Source organism: Moschus berezovskii, chromosome 9 (assembly GCF_049115385.1).
Source record: "Moschus berezovskii isolate FMDL1 chromosome 9, NW_MosBer_1.0, whole genome shotgun sequence".
Classification (NCBI taxonomy): domain Eukaryota; kingdom Metazoa; phylum Chordata; class Mammalia; order Artiodactyla; family Moschidae; genus Moschus; species Moschus berezovskii.
The window spans coordinates 33,814,947-33,836,078 of record NC_142468.1 but is presented as its reverse complement, the minus strand read 5'-3'; the positions used below and the strand labels follow the sequence as shown (position 1 = coordinate 33,836,078).

Below are 21,132 nucleotides of genomic sequence, written 5' to 3'. Positions count from 1 at the left end.
TGCACTGCACATAAATAAAGATTTACTGCATAAATGTCAATCAAAGGCAAGATGGAAACAAAAGATTGCGTTGAATCTCATCTAATATGTAATACTGGCATAACAGTAGAAGCTCAGAGCCCTGATTTAGAGTGCCCTGGAGCCCAGTTAGAAGTCAGAGAAGAGCAGTTTAAGCAATGAACGATTCCATTCAACTGACATACCCTGGTCGGTTCTTGGCAGATGGCAGCAAGTCTCCAAAAGAGCCAAAGTGTGGGAAGCTAAACACATAGGGACCCAATTATACCTAGCAAATAAGTGGGTGCCAAGCTGAAGGGACACAAATTCATTTCCTAAATCTGCTATAAAAGTCGAGGTCCATTGAACCATTCATTGCCCACCAATTTCCTTCATACTTTCAAGCAAATTTGAAAAGGAAAGAAAATTTTCAATTAATAATAGGAAAATAAGGGAGCAACAATATCTGAAAGTGTGTTAATTTTCTAGTCTGACTTTTACTTTTCATTAGAGTGAAATGGACACTCATGACAGACGAAAACCTGAAGCAGTGCCTCATTTTTTTTTTATTAAGGTGATTTTTCTAGTTCTGATGAATTTAAGAATGCTAGCTAAATAAAACAGAATCTTGGAGATGGTTAAAACATCCATCTTCAATCCTGAAAGAGCTGGATTTTCAGTAACACTTTTGCAATTAGAAAAGGTCTTTTAAAGAAGTTTACTAATTTCCACAGGATAATCATACATCAGCTGTAAGCAACTCTTTATGAAAGGGTTGTTGTTGTTTTTTTTTTTAACACACCAAAGCTTACCAGCCAATTGGTTGAAAGGATTTCATAATAGAAAACTAAATGTATGAGTGATTACCTTTTCATCTGTAATTCAATCAATATTCCAAAGAAACTAAATATTAACAAGTTAAGGCTTCCCTGGTGGTTCAGATGGTAAAGAATCTGCCTGCAATGCAGGAGACACAGATTTGATCCCTGGGTCAGGAAGATCCCTGGAGAAGGAAATGGCAACCCACTGTAGTATTCTTGCCTGGAGAATTCCATGGACAGAGGAGCCTGGCGGGCTATGGTCCATGGGGTCACTAAAAGTCGGACATAGCTGAGTGACTAATGTTGAGGCCACATGTTTCACCTTAAGGGTGGTGATTCTTGGGTCATGCAAATGAGAATATAACCCCCAAACTATCTTTTTCTGAGCTACTGAAGACTTAGAATGAGTCAGAAATATGTTTTGATTTGATGACTGAAAGCAGTCCTTTAACTGTTTTTAAAAAGAGTAGTCCAAGTGGGGTGGTGTGTACAGGCAGTGTCTTATTTATGGATATAGGCAATAAGAGCTGCATTTATGTTTTCTGTGTTCTATTTGCCCTCCTCTCATTTCTCAAATGACCTAATTATACATGTTCTCAATATGTCTTATTAGGAAAAGAATTGCTGATATGGTCAAAAGGCAAAATGCTGAGTATGTTTTGTTGCTTCTTATATTCCATGGCCTGATTATGGGCATTATTAAAATTACATCTTGACATTCTTCTAGTATATGGCATTAAAAACTTCCTAACACTTTCACAGAAGTGAAGTGCCTCCTATCATTTTAAAAGAAAAATTCCTGACTTCTCCAGCATGACTGACATTAATGCTCACCATTTTATCACCTATGATATCTTAATTTATGTATTTACGTATTAACAACTACTTATTGGCTACTTAACTTTTCTATCACGTCTTCTCCTTACTAACAGATACTGTATTAGTTTCTTGAGGCTGCTGTAACAAATGACCACAAACTTGGTGACTGAAAACAGCAAATATCTATTCTGTCATAGTTGTGGAGCCCCGAAGTTCAAAATCAGGCAGGGCCGTGCTCCCCACAGTGGTTCTGGGAGAGAATACATTCCTGCCTCTTCCAGTTTCTGGTTGCTGCCCCAGCTTTCCTAGGCTTGTGACCACATCACTCCAGTCTCTATCTCTGTAGGTACATCGTTCCTCCTCTTCTATGTGTCCTTCCTGTGTATGGCTCTTCTAAGGATACTTGTTACTGGATTTAGCAGACACCCAGATCAACCAGGATGATCTCCTGTTTGTAAAAATCCTTAATTTATGTCTGCAAAGACTATTTTTTTCAAGTAAGGTCACATTAATAGGTTCTGGAGATTAGGATGTGGACACCTTATTGGGGCCCACCATTTCACCCACCACAGATGGCAATTTTAAAATATTAAGTTGTTCTAAAAGTTCATAAGATGTTTTTCCATAACATCTTATGGAAAAACTCTAATGAACTTTTTTGCTAGCCCAATAGCATGCTTTGTAACTTCTAGGTAGATTTCCTAAATCTGCCATTTAAATATAAGTTACACAGCTGAGTTTTTTCTTCTAAAAGACCTCAAATAAACGTTAAGTCTTTTTTATATGACCTCTTGGATAAGTTTCATTCATTCTTCTAATACAACTGATTTCCTTACTGGTCAATCTAATAGCATCTTATTGCCTTTTTATATTGTTCATGGGGTTCTCACGGCAAGAACACTGGAGTGGGATGAGATGGTTGGATGGCATCACTAATACAATAGGCATGAACTTGAGTGACCGCTAGGAGATGGTGAGGGACAAGAAGGCCTGGCATGCTGCCATTCATGGGTTGCAAAAACTAGGGCATGACTTAGCGATTGAACAACAACAGCAAATCTAACAGTGCGTGTATTGGTTTCCTTTCGGTAGTCACATTACACTGAAAAACCAGAAAAGCCCCTAAATCTCCTTTCTTTCCCTCTTGTCTGAAAAGATTTCCAAATTCTCATGGGTGATCCCCATGGTGATAGACAGAAATGAGAAAAATCTTGTAAGTATGAGTTCATTCACTATATCCCTAAATACGTACAGTCCCTACTTTGTCCCTTGTATTGTTCTAGGTGTTAGATAGAGGCAGAGCCAGTTTCATGGGTATATGACCTGTACAGACTCACTGGGCCCCATAATGTTGCCATCTTGTAATTATTCACAATTTTTTTCAGCAAAAAGGGGCTCTGCATTTTCACTTCTCACTGGGCTCCACAAATTATGTCAACCCCAGCTGAATGGATCAGTAAGCAATGTGAAGAAGGTTCTTGTTCTCAAGGACTCATCGGGGTTCCTGACACTAGACAGCCAGTGTTTCATGAGTAATACCATTATGCTAAGTGTGATATCTAAGATTAGCTAGTGGAGAATGAGTGTGAGACTGTATCTGGTATAGTCGAATGGTATCATGGACTGATTGAGAATTTTTCATCTTGTTTTCTGCTGTAGCTTTCCACTTCTTGTCCATGTCAAGTTTCAGTTCTGAACTTCTGAGCAGCATCTCCAAAGATACAACTAGAATTAGCTAATCGGCTATTAAGAAAATGTTTTCAGGATGATGGCTATCACAAATCTCTAATATAGACGTGAATTTCAGCATTTAGCCAGGCAAGGACCCTGGAATCATTGCAACAGGAGCAATAGTTTGCGATAGCAAAAAAATGTTTCAACCCAGTCTAGGACATCTCTTTTGAAGAACAGCAATTGTGTGATGTTTATGTTCTGGAAAAACGCTCTTTGTTTGGATCTACTTTTAAAGAATTATTTACTCAATATTTTCATCATGGTGGCATGCCAGATTGTGAGATCTGGCTCCTTACATCTGCATAGCTCTCAACCAATGTAACAAAGGTCAAACATACAGAAAACTTTTTATTTTTAAATCCAGAACATTTCTGAAAGGGATAAACTCAGAACTGAAGTGGTTGGTGGAAGTTGGTGGTGGTTGGATAATGCTATCCAATTAAGGATATGTATCCCAAAATACAAGCTGTTGTTTTTAGTTCCATTACTAGATTAGTCATACTAGATATAAAGCCACTTTAAACCACATTGTGCCATTACTGGTGACTTTAATTACTGTTTGGTAATCTTACTACTTACACCAATATTAATTAAATTCATGGGGCGGGGGGTGCAAAAAACATGAGTTGTCCAAACATGTTGACTGGAAAAAAAAGAATCATAATCTTTACTGTGGCTAATTTTCTCAGACTCTTCTTCCCCAAGTACAGAAGGAGTTGATCATACCATTAATTCTAAAAAAAGAGCTTATTTTCCCTGGGTGCCTCCTGTTGACATCAGCTGACTGCCCAATGGAAACAGTCTTATCCTCTCATGACATTGTAACTGCCTGGGTGTTCTAGCGCATCTTCAAGTTTCAATCTGTACTCAGAACCAAATAAGTTTTGCAGAAACTCCACAAAGCAGCTCTCTCAATGCCAAGGATTTATGATTAAGTGCAGCCTCACGCATCAAATCAAGTGTGCTATTACCCTCACTCCCATGAACCTGTCTTTCAGCACGATCCATGACAGCAAGAAGACAAAGGCTTTGTTACAACAGAACAGGGCAGAGACATCCGTGGCTGTCAGCTTCTTTAAAGCCAGTAAATACAGGTAATTAGTCAAAGTCCACAGAATAGAAAAGGGAGCAGTTCTTTTAAGAAAGAGCTTCAACGTCAGACCATCTTCACCAAAAATTCGACTGCATTCCCTAAGGAAGAAAGAGAGGTTAATAGGTATTGATGTTAACACATCTTGTGTGGACTAGCTCTTGACAGCCGTTTTTAGGCAAGAGCACAAACCCTCAAGACCCATTTATTCATGTGTGGAACCTACTGAACCCGGGGCTGCCACCTTCAGGCCATGAGTGGAAAGGGTTGCGTGGAGGAGTTCCCATCTCCCCAAGCACAGGCCTTTCCTACCCATTCTGTGAGATTCTGGGAGTAGCCATTTTGCTGAATATTCTTAGAGAAGCCTGGAGAAATCCAGAAATGACTGGTTGCTGGAATTACCAGCTATTCGAAGATATAGAAGATGCTTTCCCAATGGACAAATGCAACAGTGTCAAGACAGTTGCTGTAGACTGAATAGGCTACAGACAACGTGCAACCTCATATAGCACATGAAGGCAAGCACAGCTTGGTATTTTATTATTCCTAAAACATTATGCCTCTTTCTAATATATCTGCCCACTGAACTAATTTCTTTTACGCCTTCCCTGGTAGCTCAGCTGGTGAAGAATATGCCTGCATTCCAGGAGACCCCAGTTCAATCCCTGGGTCAGGAAGATCCCCTAGAGAAGGGGTAGGCTACCCCCTCCAATATTCTTGGGTTTTCCTGGTGGCTCAGATTGTAAAGAATCTGCCTGCAATGAAGAAGATCTGGCTTTGATCACTGGGTTGGGAAAATTCCCTGGAGAAGGCCATGGCAACCCACTCCAGTATTCTTGCCTGGAGAATCCCCGTGAACAGAGGAGCTTGGCGGGCTACAGTCCATGGGGTCACAAAGAGTCGGACACGAGCTGAGCCACTAAGCACAGTATAGCATTTTTAAGGCAGAAAAAATGAAGGAAGTTTCTGTGACAACCTCCAAATCATAAAATAAATAAAATTCAAGTTGCATTTACATACAAACTTTGACCATTCTGGAGAAGTTGTCTGAATTTACTGCTTAAAAATTGTCATTTCAGTTAAATCTTTGATTTACATGGTTTCTGACTAAATAATTATTTAGTCCAGAGGTTTGTTTTAATCAAAATATTGAGGCTAGCAATACATACAGGCAATATTTAAAGTGATAGAATAACAATGACTTTTTGATTATAGACTGAAAACAGGCTGGGAAAATTCAGCTTCATTTTTTTTTCAGTCAGTTGTTCATGAACATTCAAGCTTTCGTTAGGCAACTATCTCGTGTCAGGCATTGTTTTTTTCAAGAGTAGTATAAATATCCCGTTTAAAGCAACAAGTTATTCACAGTTGCACATTTATGTTTATAGATCTATTTATATGGCTCTAGATAGCTCTAGTTTCTGGTTTCTCTTCTAGCTCTTTCTGAAGAGAGATAATTGTGTCTCAAAGTATTACTTTGCCTCAAAGCAATCTCCAGGCAATGTTTGCCTCCCCTGTATGAAGTGATTCAGCCCACAGGAAGACTGCATGTGGGGAGGGCATGACCAAGTGGTGAGGCTTCAGGCTCAGGGAGATGAGCTTCAATATGAAGTCTTGTAGTAAACGTTGCTTCCAAGCATCTGAGAACACAGGGAATTGTAGGCGGTGACTCTGGGAAGGTTAAAAATCCATTTTGAACACATGGACATGCATGCCGTGGTTTTACTTTCATGTGGCAGAGAACCAAAATGGAAAGGTTTCATAAAATGAAAATGGGATTTCCCAAAGCTAAATTTTAACTTGAAGGAGACAAAACTTCAGTGAAGGGACTGAATAAGCCAGAGGCAAAACCTTTTGCAAAGTAAACAGAAATTACATATATGCTCACACACACAGGAAAATGGATGGCGTCTCTGCTTTGTTTGGCTTTATTGAGGTGTAATTGATTTACAATATTATAAAATGGATGGCCTTTCTAAAGCCCTGCTGTTGAGATACTCAGAGGCACACACAGAGCAAGCAACAGTTTTTATGGAGCATCTAGGCACATGCTTTGTATTCTGTCCTTACAGAGAGATTTGGTCCTTGAGGAAATCTGCCAGGGAGAGCTGGAGTGGGGAGCCATGGGTTTATTTATCCTGACATCTGTAACTTCTAAGCATCCTTTAAAATATGTATTTATTAAGAACCACAAGAAATCTGTTCATGATTAAAGACTTTCTTTTCCTATCACCAGCCCTCGCCAGTGATGGTTCTTCTTACCAAGGGCTCCACCATCATGCTGGGTAGCGTGCACTCAAAGACTTTGGATTCAGGAAGGGAAACACCTTGCCCTGTGGGGAAACTGGCAAAGGCAGGTGGGCTGGGGAGAGTGCCCCCAGCACAGCACTGCTGCCCAGGAGAGGCTCTTGGCCTGGCTCATCCTGTCCCCCAGGAACTGGCTTCCTCCTTGTTAGCCTTTCTTCCCCTTTCCTCTCAGTGCCAACCTTCTCCCCACTTCTTACTGCTGTTATAAGAATTAAAATTGGTCTCCATTCAAACACCAGTTCACCTGGGTAAAACCTCTTGCTGTTTAAACATTAAGTGCTAGGAAATGTGAAAGTTTCTTTTAAAAAGATGGATTTCTGTGGAGAAACAGATAACAACAGCCTGTCTCTCCCTGGGATGATGAGATCAGAATTTCTAGACAAGAAGCATTGACAGGAGGCAAAATTTGGAAAGAAGCTTAGAAGTTGGGGCTACTGACAATGTAATCATGCTCATCACTGTTCCAGCAGCTACCAGTTATGGAACACTTTCTGTATGTTGGATGGCATCTTATGCACATTTCATCGCTTCCTGATATATGGCAGGTGTATCTTTGCCTCTAGTTTCAGGCTTTCTAGAGATTATTTTTCCTTAAGAAATGACCCTTTGATATTCTTTTGATATACCATCAAAACTATGGTATATAATTTTTTTTATTAAATTTCAAATTCACCTGAGGCAATTGAATTCTCTTAACTGTATATAAATGGCATGATTGAAATATCAAAAACTACTTCCAAATGAACAATCCTTACCATCTAAGTTTGATACTTTGTTGAAAATTCTTTTGATGTTAGTGATAACGGAAAAAACTCGAAATGCTTTCATACCATTTAAGAGAAAAGGAGGAAATAGAGGGTTTGATGCTATGGGATACATCCAGTTTCCAGTCTTAGACACTAACTATTCTCCCTTTGTTCTGCTGTGAGAGCTTTATGGGGTGACTTCTTGGTAGACGGTGTTAATGAGTCTACAGGGAATAAAAATCAAGGATCTCAGAATTTTCTGGCAATGTTTACCTTTCATATGCAGGGGGTCACTGGAGAATATTCCCTTCAAAGACAATGTTTTCTGCTTGAAAATAAAAGCTCTTTGATTCCGTTTCAGAAATGGTCAACTTCACGCTAGGACTAACAGGGGGAGGTGTCCTGTCAAGTCACAGATTTCACTAAATTCAGAGTTAGTTCAGTGTGAGAGAAACTCATTCCCCAAACAACACTTCTGTCAGTAGGAGCCGCTTGTTGTAAATGTGTTCTCTTAAGTAAAACTGACCTGGCTTGCTTTGAGGTGTTCTGAGGCATTACTTCCCAAACTAACCTTTTGCTGTTTTTAATCGGCATGTGTGTCTAAACCATAGGAACCTTTGAGTAGAACACATACACTATAAGTAAATGGAGGTATCTGCAATCAGGGAGAACTTTATTCTGATAATTCTGTCCCCTGCAATCATGTACTAAGTATTGTTATCTAAAAAGATCTTATGTTTTAATGAGAATAAATTAGTTTTAGCAATCCTGAACAGATACAAGGCTTTTTTCTTTCCTCCAAACCAGCACTTCTTTTTGAACTGGTTTTTGTTGCTTTAATGATAGCAGAATGTTAATGGACACACAGAGAAAGTCAGCTCACAGTGTGACTTCAATATTCCTGAGTAATTCCAAGCTGGTGATAGAAATTGGAAGTTGAAGATAAAGCTTTCAGAATGCCTTAAGTTTTTAAGGACAGTCTTACCACGCACCAATGATCATCCTTTTATCATAAGGTAAAAGGGCAAGGTAGAAAGGTTATTTGGGCTCCTGCAAGACAAATTTATTGCCATTATGCTGAGGAGGAATAAGCAAAAAGCTGTCACTCTGCCATTACCACCTGCTGAGGTCAAGACCACTGTTTTCTCTTGGTGAGCAGAATGACTGTCCTGGAAGTTGTTCCTTGATTCTGGTTTTTCTTTTCAAGAAACTGCCTGTTAGCAAAGGACCTTTAACCCAAATGCTACTTTTTGCCTTTCCTCAGTGCTGTGTAGGACTGGATGACATGACTCTGACAACTTTCCGATCTCTCCAAGATAGAGCTGCACAAGCCAGGTCTAACTCAGAGCAACCAATAGAACCATGGCACTGTCAAGTTCATAGCCAGCAAACCAACAGACAAGGCTCTCTGTTCCTAGCCAGCAAAGAACAGCTTCTTTTAAACCATCCCAAGGTCAGACTTCCATTTGCATGAGACCACGTCATTTTATCTGCTATAACACCACTGTGTCCAGAATACTGAGCAAGTATTTTTGTAAGACTCTTATTAATACAGTTTTTTTTTTTTTTCTTTCTGGGCTCGAGACCCTGGGTTGTTCTTTGGAAACATGATAAGAGAGAGATTGAGCTTGATTAAAATCTGGGTTCCATTATTTATAAATGTGTGACCTTGGACAAGTCACTGAATCTCTCCAAACCTGTTATTCTTGTGCTAAAATAGGGATAATTAACACCTTAAAAGGTGGCTGTTACCACCAATGATAATTAGATAAGATCTGCAAAAGCACTAGCACAGTGCCTGGCATGTTGTAGACAATAATTTTTTGGGGGGAGGAGGGAGCTGATTCTGTTTCTTCATGTTCATATGTTCATTACTGACCTTAGATCCTGCCTCTCCACACTCCTCAACTCATCTTTCAAAGAGATGAAATCACGCATATTTGCATGAAATTATTTCAAACCATCTCCTATTGGCCTTTTAACATGAAACCTACCTGAATTTTTTCATTGGAGATTGTTTTTCTTGAGCAGTGGCCAGATGACCAGAATAATAGACTGGGAAAAACATAATGTTCCAGTTTGTTGAAAACCAAGTCATGAAAAATGGACAGTAGAAGTTCTTATAAGTAATTTTTACAATCTGTGTGGTTCCAACCCAAGATGATGACACTGACAAGATGATCAAAAGTCCCCAGACAGCCTTCAGAAGCATGGACGTGCAGGACAGGCAGCGAGCCTTGATTCTGTTTTCTTGGCTGCTGTTCTCAGGATGAGTCTGTGCTCCATCATCCCCTGCAAACAGGAAAGGAATACAAATGTGTGGAAATCAAATTATAAAACAGAAATCAAAGAAACAGACAGTAGACTCACCAGTGTTTTATTTTCCCTACTATCATTTGAAGAGACAAATGATGCTGGCTCATTTTCTGTCTGGAATCTCTGCTCTATAAGGTATACTGTGTATCTGGGACCCTTATCCAGGCCATGATGATGCTGATGAACTTGGTGGATGCTCTCTGATCTCAGGGGAACCCTACCCATCTTCTTGTGAGAGCATTTCAGCTTCAAAGGCTTTGGCCTTGCCACATGATCTGCTTTGTCTAATCAAACGTGAACAGATGGTATGTTCACCATCTGTGGTATGGTGTGCCAGCTCTCAGTAGAAGCTTTAAGAGGCTTCACACGGTCCCACTACCTCTCTGCCACTAGAATGGAAAATCTTAAATAGAAGCTGTTCCTTTGGTCTATGTGGGAGAATGAGCAGGACCTAGTCAGAACCCTGTATTCACCAACATAAAAAGTGAATGAGAAATAAGTATTTATTGTTATTTCCCACTGAGTTTTTTTTTTAAACTGCAGCAAAGATTACTAATAAATTGAAAAGGATGTGCCCCCAAACAGAGCAAGTCTGGACTGCACAAAATCACCTCCTACCTCAGAACAAATTACTATTTAATATATTTCTGGGAGCACAGTGAGTTCTGCATTATATTTTTACATTTACTAAGAGAATTTAGTAGCATTTTTTTTCACATTGAAATAGCTGAAGTTCTCCAAAAGTGACAGTCAGAAAGGCCTTCTCCCTAAGAGTGAAAACAAGTTCAACACAATGAATTTATATACCTATCAGGACGTTAAATGAGAGCAGTAGTCACCCTGAGTCCCCAGATGGTAGGATCTGGGGAAAGGTAGACAGGATTGTCTGTAAGATTCCATGGTGTTTCCAGGGGCCTCCTCTAAGCATAAGGTTTATGCTGGGCTTACGCAAGTGGTACACAGACTGCAAGTGAAGTGGATGGGTTTCTCACATTCCTCTTCAGAACCTGCCAGCTCTCTGCTGAATGTTTCCACTGCTTAATGACCCAGGTGTGACTGCCCCGCTGTGGCAAAGGCTTTCATCCAGCCATTTATTTGGGGAAAACAGATAGCAAGCCTTGAAAGTGAATTTTTCATTGGAGAGTATAAACCAAGCAGGATGAACAGGCAATTACTACATGACTTCCAAGTCTTATAAACAGAATTCTCAGAGCCTAGTCTCCAGAAGATGAAAACTGGTATCCTTTTATTTATTTATTCAACAAAGTCCTGTGGAGACTACCAGGAGCTAGTTAAATAGGTCCTAGGGGTTCAAAAATGAAAGACTTGAGCTCATAATCTAGAGGAAGGTCAGGAAACACATCTAAAACAGTGTGAGAAGGGCCGAGTATGGCAGATACAAGGCCACATGGAGGCAGACAAGAAGCACTTGTTAAGAGGTGAGGTGTGTAGTGACCAGGAGAAACTTCCGTGATGCAGTAACATTGAGATGAGACTGAAAGTATGCTAACCAGCATCCTTGGCTGTGTATAGACTATGCCTGATAACATTCTTCAAATTCGCTATGTCCATGTGGCTTATACAGAGAGTAGAGGTGAAAAAACGAAAATGAATAGGAGGGCAGAACAAGAGCTCTTCTGTTGGAAGGCTGGGAAGGGAACACAAGCCTACCCAATTAAGTGGGTATTACCATTCCCATTTTACAGATGCCAAAACTGAGACTTGCATTAAAGGTTGTTCAAGGTTGAGCCCAAGTCAGTATGACTCCAGGGTCTAAACTTTTTATTCCGAATATTCATTCTGTCTAGGTTTCAGGCTTGAGCTCCTCATTTAAGCACTGGAAGCTTCAGAAGTGGTTTGGAGAAAAGTTTCCTGGCAGGAATGGCAGCCTTGCATGAGGTTTAATAGAAGAGAAAGGTATACTACACTTCAGATCACACTATTCTAAGGGACTAGCTCATAAAGGAGGAGTGATTCTACAAAGATTATTTGTATCCCTTTGACATCTGCCTTTAGTGTCACCTTTGAAGATGACATCTGTACCACTGTCAGAACATATAGAGTACTTTTGATGACACCAATAGTCACCTAAATCACCAAATAGTATTGGCTCATTCTTCTGTGAACTAGATTGAATTGTTGACAATTCTTTAATTTTACTATCTGAAGATACCATAGAAAGACTGACTCTCCAGGGTTCTTTTATTTTTCTGATCATTTAAATGTGATTTTCTATAGTCCTGCTTAGATTTATTGTTTTGTATACATCATTAAAATTGATTTACCAGTAATTCCATCCGTCTCTCTGAACCTTGATTAGAGTCACACAGACTGATGGTAGAGGCCACTGGAATTTGGAAACATGAGTGAAAGTCCTAGCCCTGCCACCAGAAGGCCCTGAGTATATATTTAGTTCTGGTCTTAGCGTCTCTGTCAAACGGCAATAATACTTAGCTCATGGGATTCATTTTGAGGTTAAGTACCATAACATTCATGAGAGCATGGTGAGCTGCTCTTTAGATTCTTCTCCTTTTCTTTTTCTTTTTGGTGTCTAGGAATATCCCCAAATGTCTTTCAAATCATTGCAGAAAGAGTAAATTATGCCACATGTGGTCTTCAATGGTACAGTCTTCGAGATTTGTAATTGGTATATGATAGATAGGACAAATTTAATTAACTGCAACATTCTGTTCTGCAGATAACTGGGATAATAAGAATATTACTGCAACTAATTAAAGCCAATTAAAACTTTCTGAAGATTTACAATGTCATTTTCTTCACTTTTTACAAGAGTTTTGGCCTTGGGGTCCATAGTTGCTGAGATTCCATTTTAAAATATTGTCATTTGGGGGGAAAAAATCTTTTCTCGTAAAAACCTCTAATCAAATAAGTAGGACCCTAGAAGAGGCTTTCACACCTCCTCTATACCTTCATTTATCTGGGTCCCCCAAATTATTTCTCTTCTGCTTATTTTTTAAAGCTAGTGTTCTCAAAGTTATGAGGTTTTTGTTTTTCGATTTTTTTCTACTAACCACTTGTTTTGGATAGAGTTATTTTGTTGTTTTTGCTGGTGTCACTTGACTTTAAGGATGCAAGAGATTTTAATATATTGCTGGCCAAGCTGAAGGAATAAATGGAGAAGGGGAGATTGAAAATGTAGGTGGACGAGATGGAGAGGAGGTAGTCATGGATGTAGGAGGAGTCAGCATCAGAATGGTAGCAAACACAGAAGTCAAAAGTGGTCCCTGCAATGATGACAGTGAAAGTCTCTCAGTCAAGTCTGACTTTTTGCGACCCCGTGGACTGTAGCCTGACGGCTCCCTCTGTCCATGGAATTCTCCAGGCAACGATACTGGAGTGGATAGCCGTTCCCTTCTCCAGGGGATCTTCCCAACCCAGGGATTGAACCCAGGTTTCCCGCATTGCAGGCAGATTCTTTACCATCTGAGTCACCAGGGAAGCCCCTGCAATGATGATAATTAGCAAATTAGCAAGCAAAAGAACAGAGACACTCTGAGGCAGGGAGGAAAGCATCTGTTAGCACACAATTGTTTCAGTCTTTTCAGGAAGGCAAAAGTGTGGTCACATGATGAGAGGAAATGACTGGACTGGAAGCTTGAGATTCTCTGGGGAAGGCAGTATGACGCCCATCACCAAAATGTAACAGTGTTGGGCAGCAGCCTAGTGGACCCAGCTGCATTTGTTTTTTTCATGTGACTTGTTTTACTGCGATATTTGTTTTACCACAAGAGTCTAGAAACAAACCCACAGTATCTCTGAGGTCTGTCTGTATACGGTACTTAAGTATCTTTGCTTCTTTTCCACCCATTCTTCCTCAACTGCTACATTTTGGCTTTTGGCCCATGACTCTGTTGAAATTTCTCTTGCTAGATAATAATAAATAATCTCCTGTTTTTGAAGTTCAATGGATACTTTTTCACTACTTACTTTAGATGAAATGACAACCTCCTATATCACTAACCTCTCCTTTTCAGTTTATTTTGCTGAGTCCTGTTCCTCGTCCTCTTCTGATCATTTTAGAGTTTTCCAGAGTTCTGTCTCTTTAGCTGTCTCTTCTGTCTTCCTTTTTCATCCTTTAAGGATTTTATGCATACTCCTGCATTGCAGGCAGATTCTTTACCATCTGAACCACTAGGGAAGTCCCATGCATGTTCCAGCTACGTTTTAAAATGATACATTCACTGGAAAACCCGTGGATATAGTTAAGAGATTTATCTAGTGATTCCAGTAACCCAAGTATTCCAAGGGTTGGTAAGTGATCAGGCAGATGTGAGGAAAGGTTAAAGGTCTTGATTTAATAGTAAATGCTGATCAGGTAGGCAACTGAAGTGTCCTGAAGGAGGTATAAAATTGGGAAAACTAGAAAGGCTCCAAGGACTGGCAGTCCTAATAAAGATAAGAGCAGAGTCTGTGAATTTACTGGTGCTTTTATTCTTCTCAGAATGGGTACAGCTTGCTATTACTAAATCCCAGGACTGAGATAAAAGGTTCTGGCTTTTGCCATCTTGAAGATAAGAAAAATAGTTTCCTTATAAACTTCATTAGAAGTCATTGTTTAACCATGTGTTAAGCCCTCCAACTATAGGTTTTGGTATTATTTCTCTGCTACACTGTACACGGTCCATCATTAATGGGTTATATCTATACATTTCTCTTCTTCCTTCTCCTCCCACTTGATAAACTTTGCTCACGTGTCCTCCTAAGAGTCAGAGTCACATCTCTACGTTCTGTGCCAATGGTGAGATCTTTCATTGCTGGCTAGAAGCTTACTGCATGTACTGTAATTTAAGAGGAGGTCACTCACATACCTGATCTGCTTTGCCTCTCAACTCTGTGTCCACAAACTCCAGATGATCCTCGACTCTGAAGTTCAAGAATAGGAGCAGAGGAATCTTCTGTGACAGAGAGGGGGGACAGTTGTCTGCTGATGCTACTGTGTGAACTGGGGCAGTTGGCTCCAGGTTTACATCGAGAAACTGATGATCTGGAGGTACCTGGGAAGAAAGAGATCAGTTTGGAAATTTCCTGGAGGAAAAACATATTTTAAATGTTGTGGCAGTAAAATATATGGAACACTCATTGAGTTTGTTTCTGATTTTACAAAAGAGGCTACTAAAAAGAAAATGCTATGTTGGTAAAGTCTGTTCCCTAAGATAAAGGGTCTTTTTAGATAAATCCATTAACTAAATGAACATTAGAAAATGGTGTTTGGGTTGATTTATCTGTTCTGAATTAGAACTGTTCTTAAAGTTGAATAGTTTACCTCAGGGAAAGCAAAGTGGTGTTATTTCTTCTCCCTTTTCTTCCTGAGGTTGACTGTTGAATTCCTAACTGGTAAGACTGCCAACTAGCTCTCCTATTAAATCTTATATACACTTTTCCATTGGTTTGATCACTAAAATCCAACTTCGTTGTATCTCCTCTGTTCTGCCTAGGAGATTTATTCAATATGTTGAATAAAAGTAGTGAGGGTGGAATGCTTTCAACTTTTTTCACTGTTGAGAATGATGTTAGCTGTAGGTTTGTCATATACGCCCTTTATTATGTTGAGATAAATTCTCTCTAATCACTTTCTGGAGAGTTTTTAATGATGAATGGAAGTTTAATTTTGTCAGAAGTGTTTTCTGCATCATATGATTTTTCTTCTTCAATTTGTTAATGTGTATCACCCTGATTGCTTAGCATATAATGAAAAGTCCTTGCATCTCTGGGATAAATTCCATTTGATCATGGTATATTATCTTTTGATGTATCTTTGGATTTGGTTTGCTAATATTTTGTTGAGGACTTTTGCATCTACATTTTTGCATCAGTGATAGTGGCCTGAAGTTTACTTTTTTGTGTGATATCTTTGGTTTTGGTATCAGGGCGATGGTGGCACCATAGAATGAGTTTGAAAGTGTTACTACTGCTGCAATTTTTTTTTAAATAATTTAAGAAAGATAGGTATTAATTATTCTCTAAATGTTGGGTACAATTCACCTGTGAAAGCCATTTGATCCTGGACTTTTGTTTACTGGGAGTTTTTTCCTTTTTCTTTTCTTTATTACTGATTCAATTTCATCACTGATAATTAGTCTGTTTTTTGTATGTCTTTTTGGTTCAGACTTGGAAAATAGTACATATTAGGAATCTCTTCTAGGCTGTCAATTTTATTTGCATATAGTTGCCCTTACAAGTCTCTTATGATCCTTTGTATTTCTGTGGTGTTGGATGTAACTTCTTTTTCATTTCTGAAATTACTGATTTGGACCTTCTCTTTTTCATGATGAGTCTGGATAGATAGATAGATAGTTTTATCTATTTTGTTTATCTTTTCAAAGAAACAGCTCTTAGTTGATCTTTTCTATTTTTTCTATTTCATTTATTTCTGTTCTGATCTTTATCATTTATTTCCTTCTACTAATGGGTTTTGTTTGTTCTTTGCTTTCTAGCTCTGTCTGGTCCAATGTGTCACTTCAGGCTAGTGTTTCCTTGTTAATTTTCTGTCTGAATGATCTGTCAATTGATGTTAGTGGGGTGTTCAAGACCTCTCTTAGTATTATATTACTGTTGATATCTCCATTTATGTCTGTTAGTATTTGCTTTTATGTATTTAGGTGCTGCTGTGATTCATGGGGTCACGGAGAATCGGACACGACTGAGCGACTGAACTGAACTGATGTTGGGTGCATGTATATTTATAATTGCTATATCTTCTTAGATTGATCCTTTGATCATTACGTAATGTGCTTTTTTTGTCTCTTGCAACGGTCTCTATTTTAACTATTTTAAGTCTATTTTATCTGATGTAAGTATTGTGACCCTGGCTTGCTTTTGATTTCCATCAACATGGAATACTTTTTCTATTTCTCACTTTCATCTGTATGTGTCTTTGGATATGAAGTAAGTTTATTGTAGGTCTTGTTTTTAGATCCCTTCAGCCTTTTTTGTTTTAATAATACTTTTTAAAATTGAATTAAAGTTTATTTAAAATGTTGTGTGCCAGTCTGTGCTGTACAACAAACTGAGTTATACACATATATACACTTTTAAAAAATATTACTTTCCATTATGGTTTATCCTAGGAGACTGGGTATAGTTTCCTGTGCAATACAATAGGAACATGTTGTTTATCCATTCTAAATATAAGAGTTTGCGTCTACCAGTCCCAAACTCCCAGTCCATCTCTCCCTCCACCCCTCCGCCTTGGCAACCACAGGTCTGATCTCCATGTCTGTGAGTCTGTTTCTGTCTTGTAGATAGGTTCATTTGTGCCATATTTTAGATTCCGCATATAAGTGATATCATATGGTATTTGTCTTTCTCTGACTTTATTAGTATGATAATCTCTAGTCGCATCTATGTTGCTGCAAATGGCATTATCTTTCTTTTTTTATGGCTGAAGTAGTATTCAGTTCAGTTCAGTTGCTTAGTCGTGTCCGACTCTCCGCGACCCCATGAATCACAGCACGCCAGGCCTCCCTGTCCATCACCAACTCCCGGAGTTCACTCAAACTCATGTCCACAGAGTCGGCGATGCCATCCAGCCATCTCATTCTCTGTCGTCCCCTTCTCCTCCCGCCTCCAACCTTTCCCAGCATCAGAGTCTTTTCCAGCGAGTCAACTCATCACATGAGGTAGCCAAAATATTGGAGTTTCAGCTTTAGCATCAGTGCTTCCAATGAACATCCAGGATCGATCTCTCTTAGAATGGACTGGTTGGATCTCCTTGTGGTACAAGGGACTCTCAAGAGTCTTCTCCAGCGCCACAGTTCAAAAGCATCAGTTCTTCGGCGATCAGCTTTCTTCACAGTCCAACTCTCACATCCATACATGACCACAGGAAAAACCATAGCCTTGACTAGACGGACCTTTGTTGGCAAAGTAATGTCTCTGCTTTTTAATATATTATCAAGGTTGGTCATAACTTTCCTTCCAAGGAGTAAGCGTCTTTTAATTTCCTGGTTGCAATCAGCATCTGCAGTGATTTTGGAGCCCCAAAAATAAAGTCTGACACTGTTCCCACTGTTTTTCCATCTATTTCCCATGATGTGATGGGACCAGATGCCATGATCTTTGTTTTCTGAATGTTGAGCTTCAACATTCATTGACTATGCCAAAGCCTTTGACTGTGTGGATCACAATAAACTGTGGACAATTCTGAAAGAGATGGGAATCCCAGACCACCTGACCTGCCTCTTGAGAAACCTGTATGCAGGTCAGGAAGCAACAGTCAGAACTGTACATGGAACAACAGACTGGTTCCAAATAGGAAAAGGAGTACGTCAAGGCTATATATTGTCACCTTGCTTATTTAACTTATATGCAGAGTACATCATGAGGAACGCTGGGCTGGAAGAAGCACAAGCTGGAATCAAGATTGCTGGGAGAAATATCAATAATCTCAGATATGCAGATGATGCTACCTTTATGGCAGAAAGTGAAGAGGAACTCAAAAGCCTCTTGATAAAAGTGAAAGAGGAGAGTGAAAATGTTGGCTTGAAGCTCAACATTCAGAAGTAGTATTACATTGTATATATGTACAACTTCTTTATCCATTCATCTGTTGATGGACATTTAGGTTGTCTCCATGTTTTGGGTATTGTGAATAGTGCTGCTATGAACAGAGGGGTGCATGTATCTTTTTAAATTTGTTTTCTGTGAATATATACCCAGGAGTAGGATTTCTGGGTCATATAGTAGTTCTATTTATAGTTTTCTGAGGAACCTCCATACTGTTTTCTATAGTGGCTGCACCAACTTCCATTCCCACCAACCGTGTAGGATGGTTCTGTTTTCTCCACACCATCTCCATCATTTGTTATTTTTAATGATGGCCATTCTTACTGGTGTGAGGTGGTACTTCATTTTACGTTTGATTTGCATTTCTCTAATATTTAGTAATGTCAAGCATCTTTTCACCTGCCTAAGGTCCATCTGTATATTGTCTTTGGAGAAATGTCTGTTAAGGTCTTCAGCCCATTTTTTGGGTTGTTTGTTTTGGGTTGTTTGTTTTGTTGTTGTTGAATTGTATGAGCTGTTGGTATATTTTGAGGATTAAGCCCTAATCTGTCACATCATTTTTGATTATTTTCTCCCTTTCTGCAGGCTGTCTTTTCTTTTTCAAATGATTTCCTTTGCTGTGCAAACACTTGTAAGTTTGATTAGGTCCCGTTTGTTTATTTTTGTATTTTTTTCCCCTATTTTCTTGGGAGGCTGAACTAAGAAAACAGTGGTTGGACTTATGTCAGAGAATGTTTTGCCTATGCTCTCTCCTAGGAGTTTTGAGGTGTCTTATCTTGTACTTAAGTTTCTAAGCCATTTTGAGTTTATTTTTGTGTATGGTGTGAGGATGTAGTGTAACTTCATTGATTTACATGTAGCTGTCCAACTTTCCCAGCACCACTTGCTGAAGAGATTGTCATTTTCCCACTTTATATTTTTACCTCCTTTGCTGAAGAGTCATTGATCATAGGTATGTGAATTTATTTCTGGGTTTTCTATTCTGTTCTATTGATCCATATGTATGTTTCTGTGCCAATATCACAGTTTTGATTACTGTAGCTTTATAGTATTCTCTAAAGTCTGGGAGGGTTATGCCTCTTGCTTTGTTTTAGCTTTTTTGTTTCGTTTTTTCCTCAGGATTGCTTTGGCAGTTCTGGCCTTTTATGGATCTGTAAGTTTTTGGAGAATCCCATGGACAGGGGAGCCTGGTGGGCTACAGTCCACAGGGTCGCAAAGAGTGGGGTATGACTTAGCACACATCTACATAAATTTTTGGATTATTTGTTCTAGTTCTGTAAAAAATGTCACGTGTAATTTGATAGGGATTGCATTAAATCTCTAGATTGTTTTGGGTAGTAGTGCCATTTTAGCCATATTAATTCTTCCAATCCAAGAGTATGAGTTATCTTTCCATTTCTTTGAATCCTCTTTAATTTCCTTTATTAATGTTTTATAGTTCTCAGGATATGTCTTTCACTTCCTCGGTTAGGTTTTTGGGGTTTTTCTTTTGGTGCAATTTTAAGAGGGACTGGTTTTTTTTTTGTTTGTTTTCTTTGTTTGTTTTTTTACATTCCCTTTCTGATATTTCATTATTAGTGTAAAGAAATGCAACTGCTTTCTGAATGTTAATCTTGTATCCCGCTACTTTGCTGAATTCATTTATTAGACCTAGTAGTTTTTTTGTGGAGTCCTTTGGGTTTTCTAGGGGCTTCCTGGGTGGCTCAGATAGTAAAGAAACTGCTTGCAATGTGGGAGACCTGTGTTCAATCCCTGGGTTGGGAAGATCCCCTGGAGGAGGTTATGTCAACCCACTCCAGTATTCTTGCCTAGAGAATCCCATACAGAGGTGTCTGGCAAGCTATACTCCATGGGGTTGCAGAGTTGGACACAACTGAGCGACTAAGCACTAGGGTTTTCTATATATAATATCAGGTCATCTGCATATAGTGACAATTTTCCCTCTTCCTTACAATTCGGATACCTTTTGTTTTCTTGTTTGACTGCTGTGGCTAGGACTTCCAATACTATGTTGAACAGATGTGGTGAGAGTGGGCATCCTCGTCTTTAATGTGAAGGCTTTTCACTGTTGAGTATCATGTTGGCTGTGGGTTTGTCATAAAAAGCTTTTATTATGTTGAGATATGTCCCCTGTGTACTCACTTTGGTAAGAGTTTTTTTTCTTTTTATCATGAATGGATGTTGAATTTTGTCAGATGCTTTTTCTGCATCTATTGAGATAATCATATGGTTTTTAAATTTTCTTTTGTTAGTGTGGTGGATTACACTGATTGATTTGCATATGTTGGATCATCACTCTGGTATATGATCTTTATTATGTGTTTTTGGATTTGGTTTGTTAATATTTTGTTGAGAATTTTTGCATCTGTATTTATCAAAGATGTTGGCATATAATTTTCTTTCTTGGTGGTTGGTTATCTTTGTCTTGCTTTGTCTTGTTTTGGTATCAGGATGATGGTGGCTTCGTAGAATGTCTTTGGGAATGTTCCTTTCTTTTCAATCTTTTGGAAGAGTTCGAGAAGAATTGGTGTAAGTTCTTTATATATTTGATAAAATTTATCTATGAAGCCGTCTGATCCTAGACTTTTATTTGTAGGGAGTTTTTCTTTTTTCTTTTTTACTACAGATTTTGTTTCACTTCTAGTGGCCAGTTGCACAAATCATCTGTTTCTTCTTGATTCAATTTTGGAGCACTGTAAGCTTCTAGAAAATTGTCCATTTCTTCCAGGTTGTCAAATTTGTTGGCATATAATTATTCATAGAATTCTCTTATTTC

At 38.9% G+C, this 21,132-nt stretch overlaps 1 protein-coding gene across 1 annotated transcript in view; it reads right to left on the bottom strand.

Annotated features, from left to right (window-relative positions):
* SLC35F4 (solute carrier family 35 member F4) overlaps positions 1 to 21,132 on the bottom strand; it is a 312,926-nt gene that overhangs the window by 16,093 nt on the left and 275,701 nt on the right. The window contains exons 2-4 of the mRNA XM_055436801.2: positions 14,660 to 14,845; positions 9,509 to 9,806; positions 4,343 to 4,562 (exon numbers count right to left, since the gene is read on the bottom strand). Coding sequence (XP_055292776.1) covers positions 4,343 to 4,562; positions 9,509 to 9,806; positions 14,660 to 14,845 — 704 coding nt within the window. The remainder of the gene's footprint in view (positions 1 to 4,342; positions 4,563 to 9,508; positions 9,807 to 14,659; positions 14,846 to 21,132) is intronic.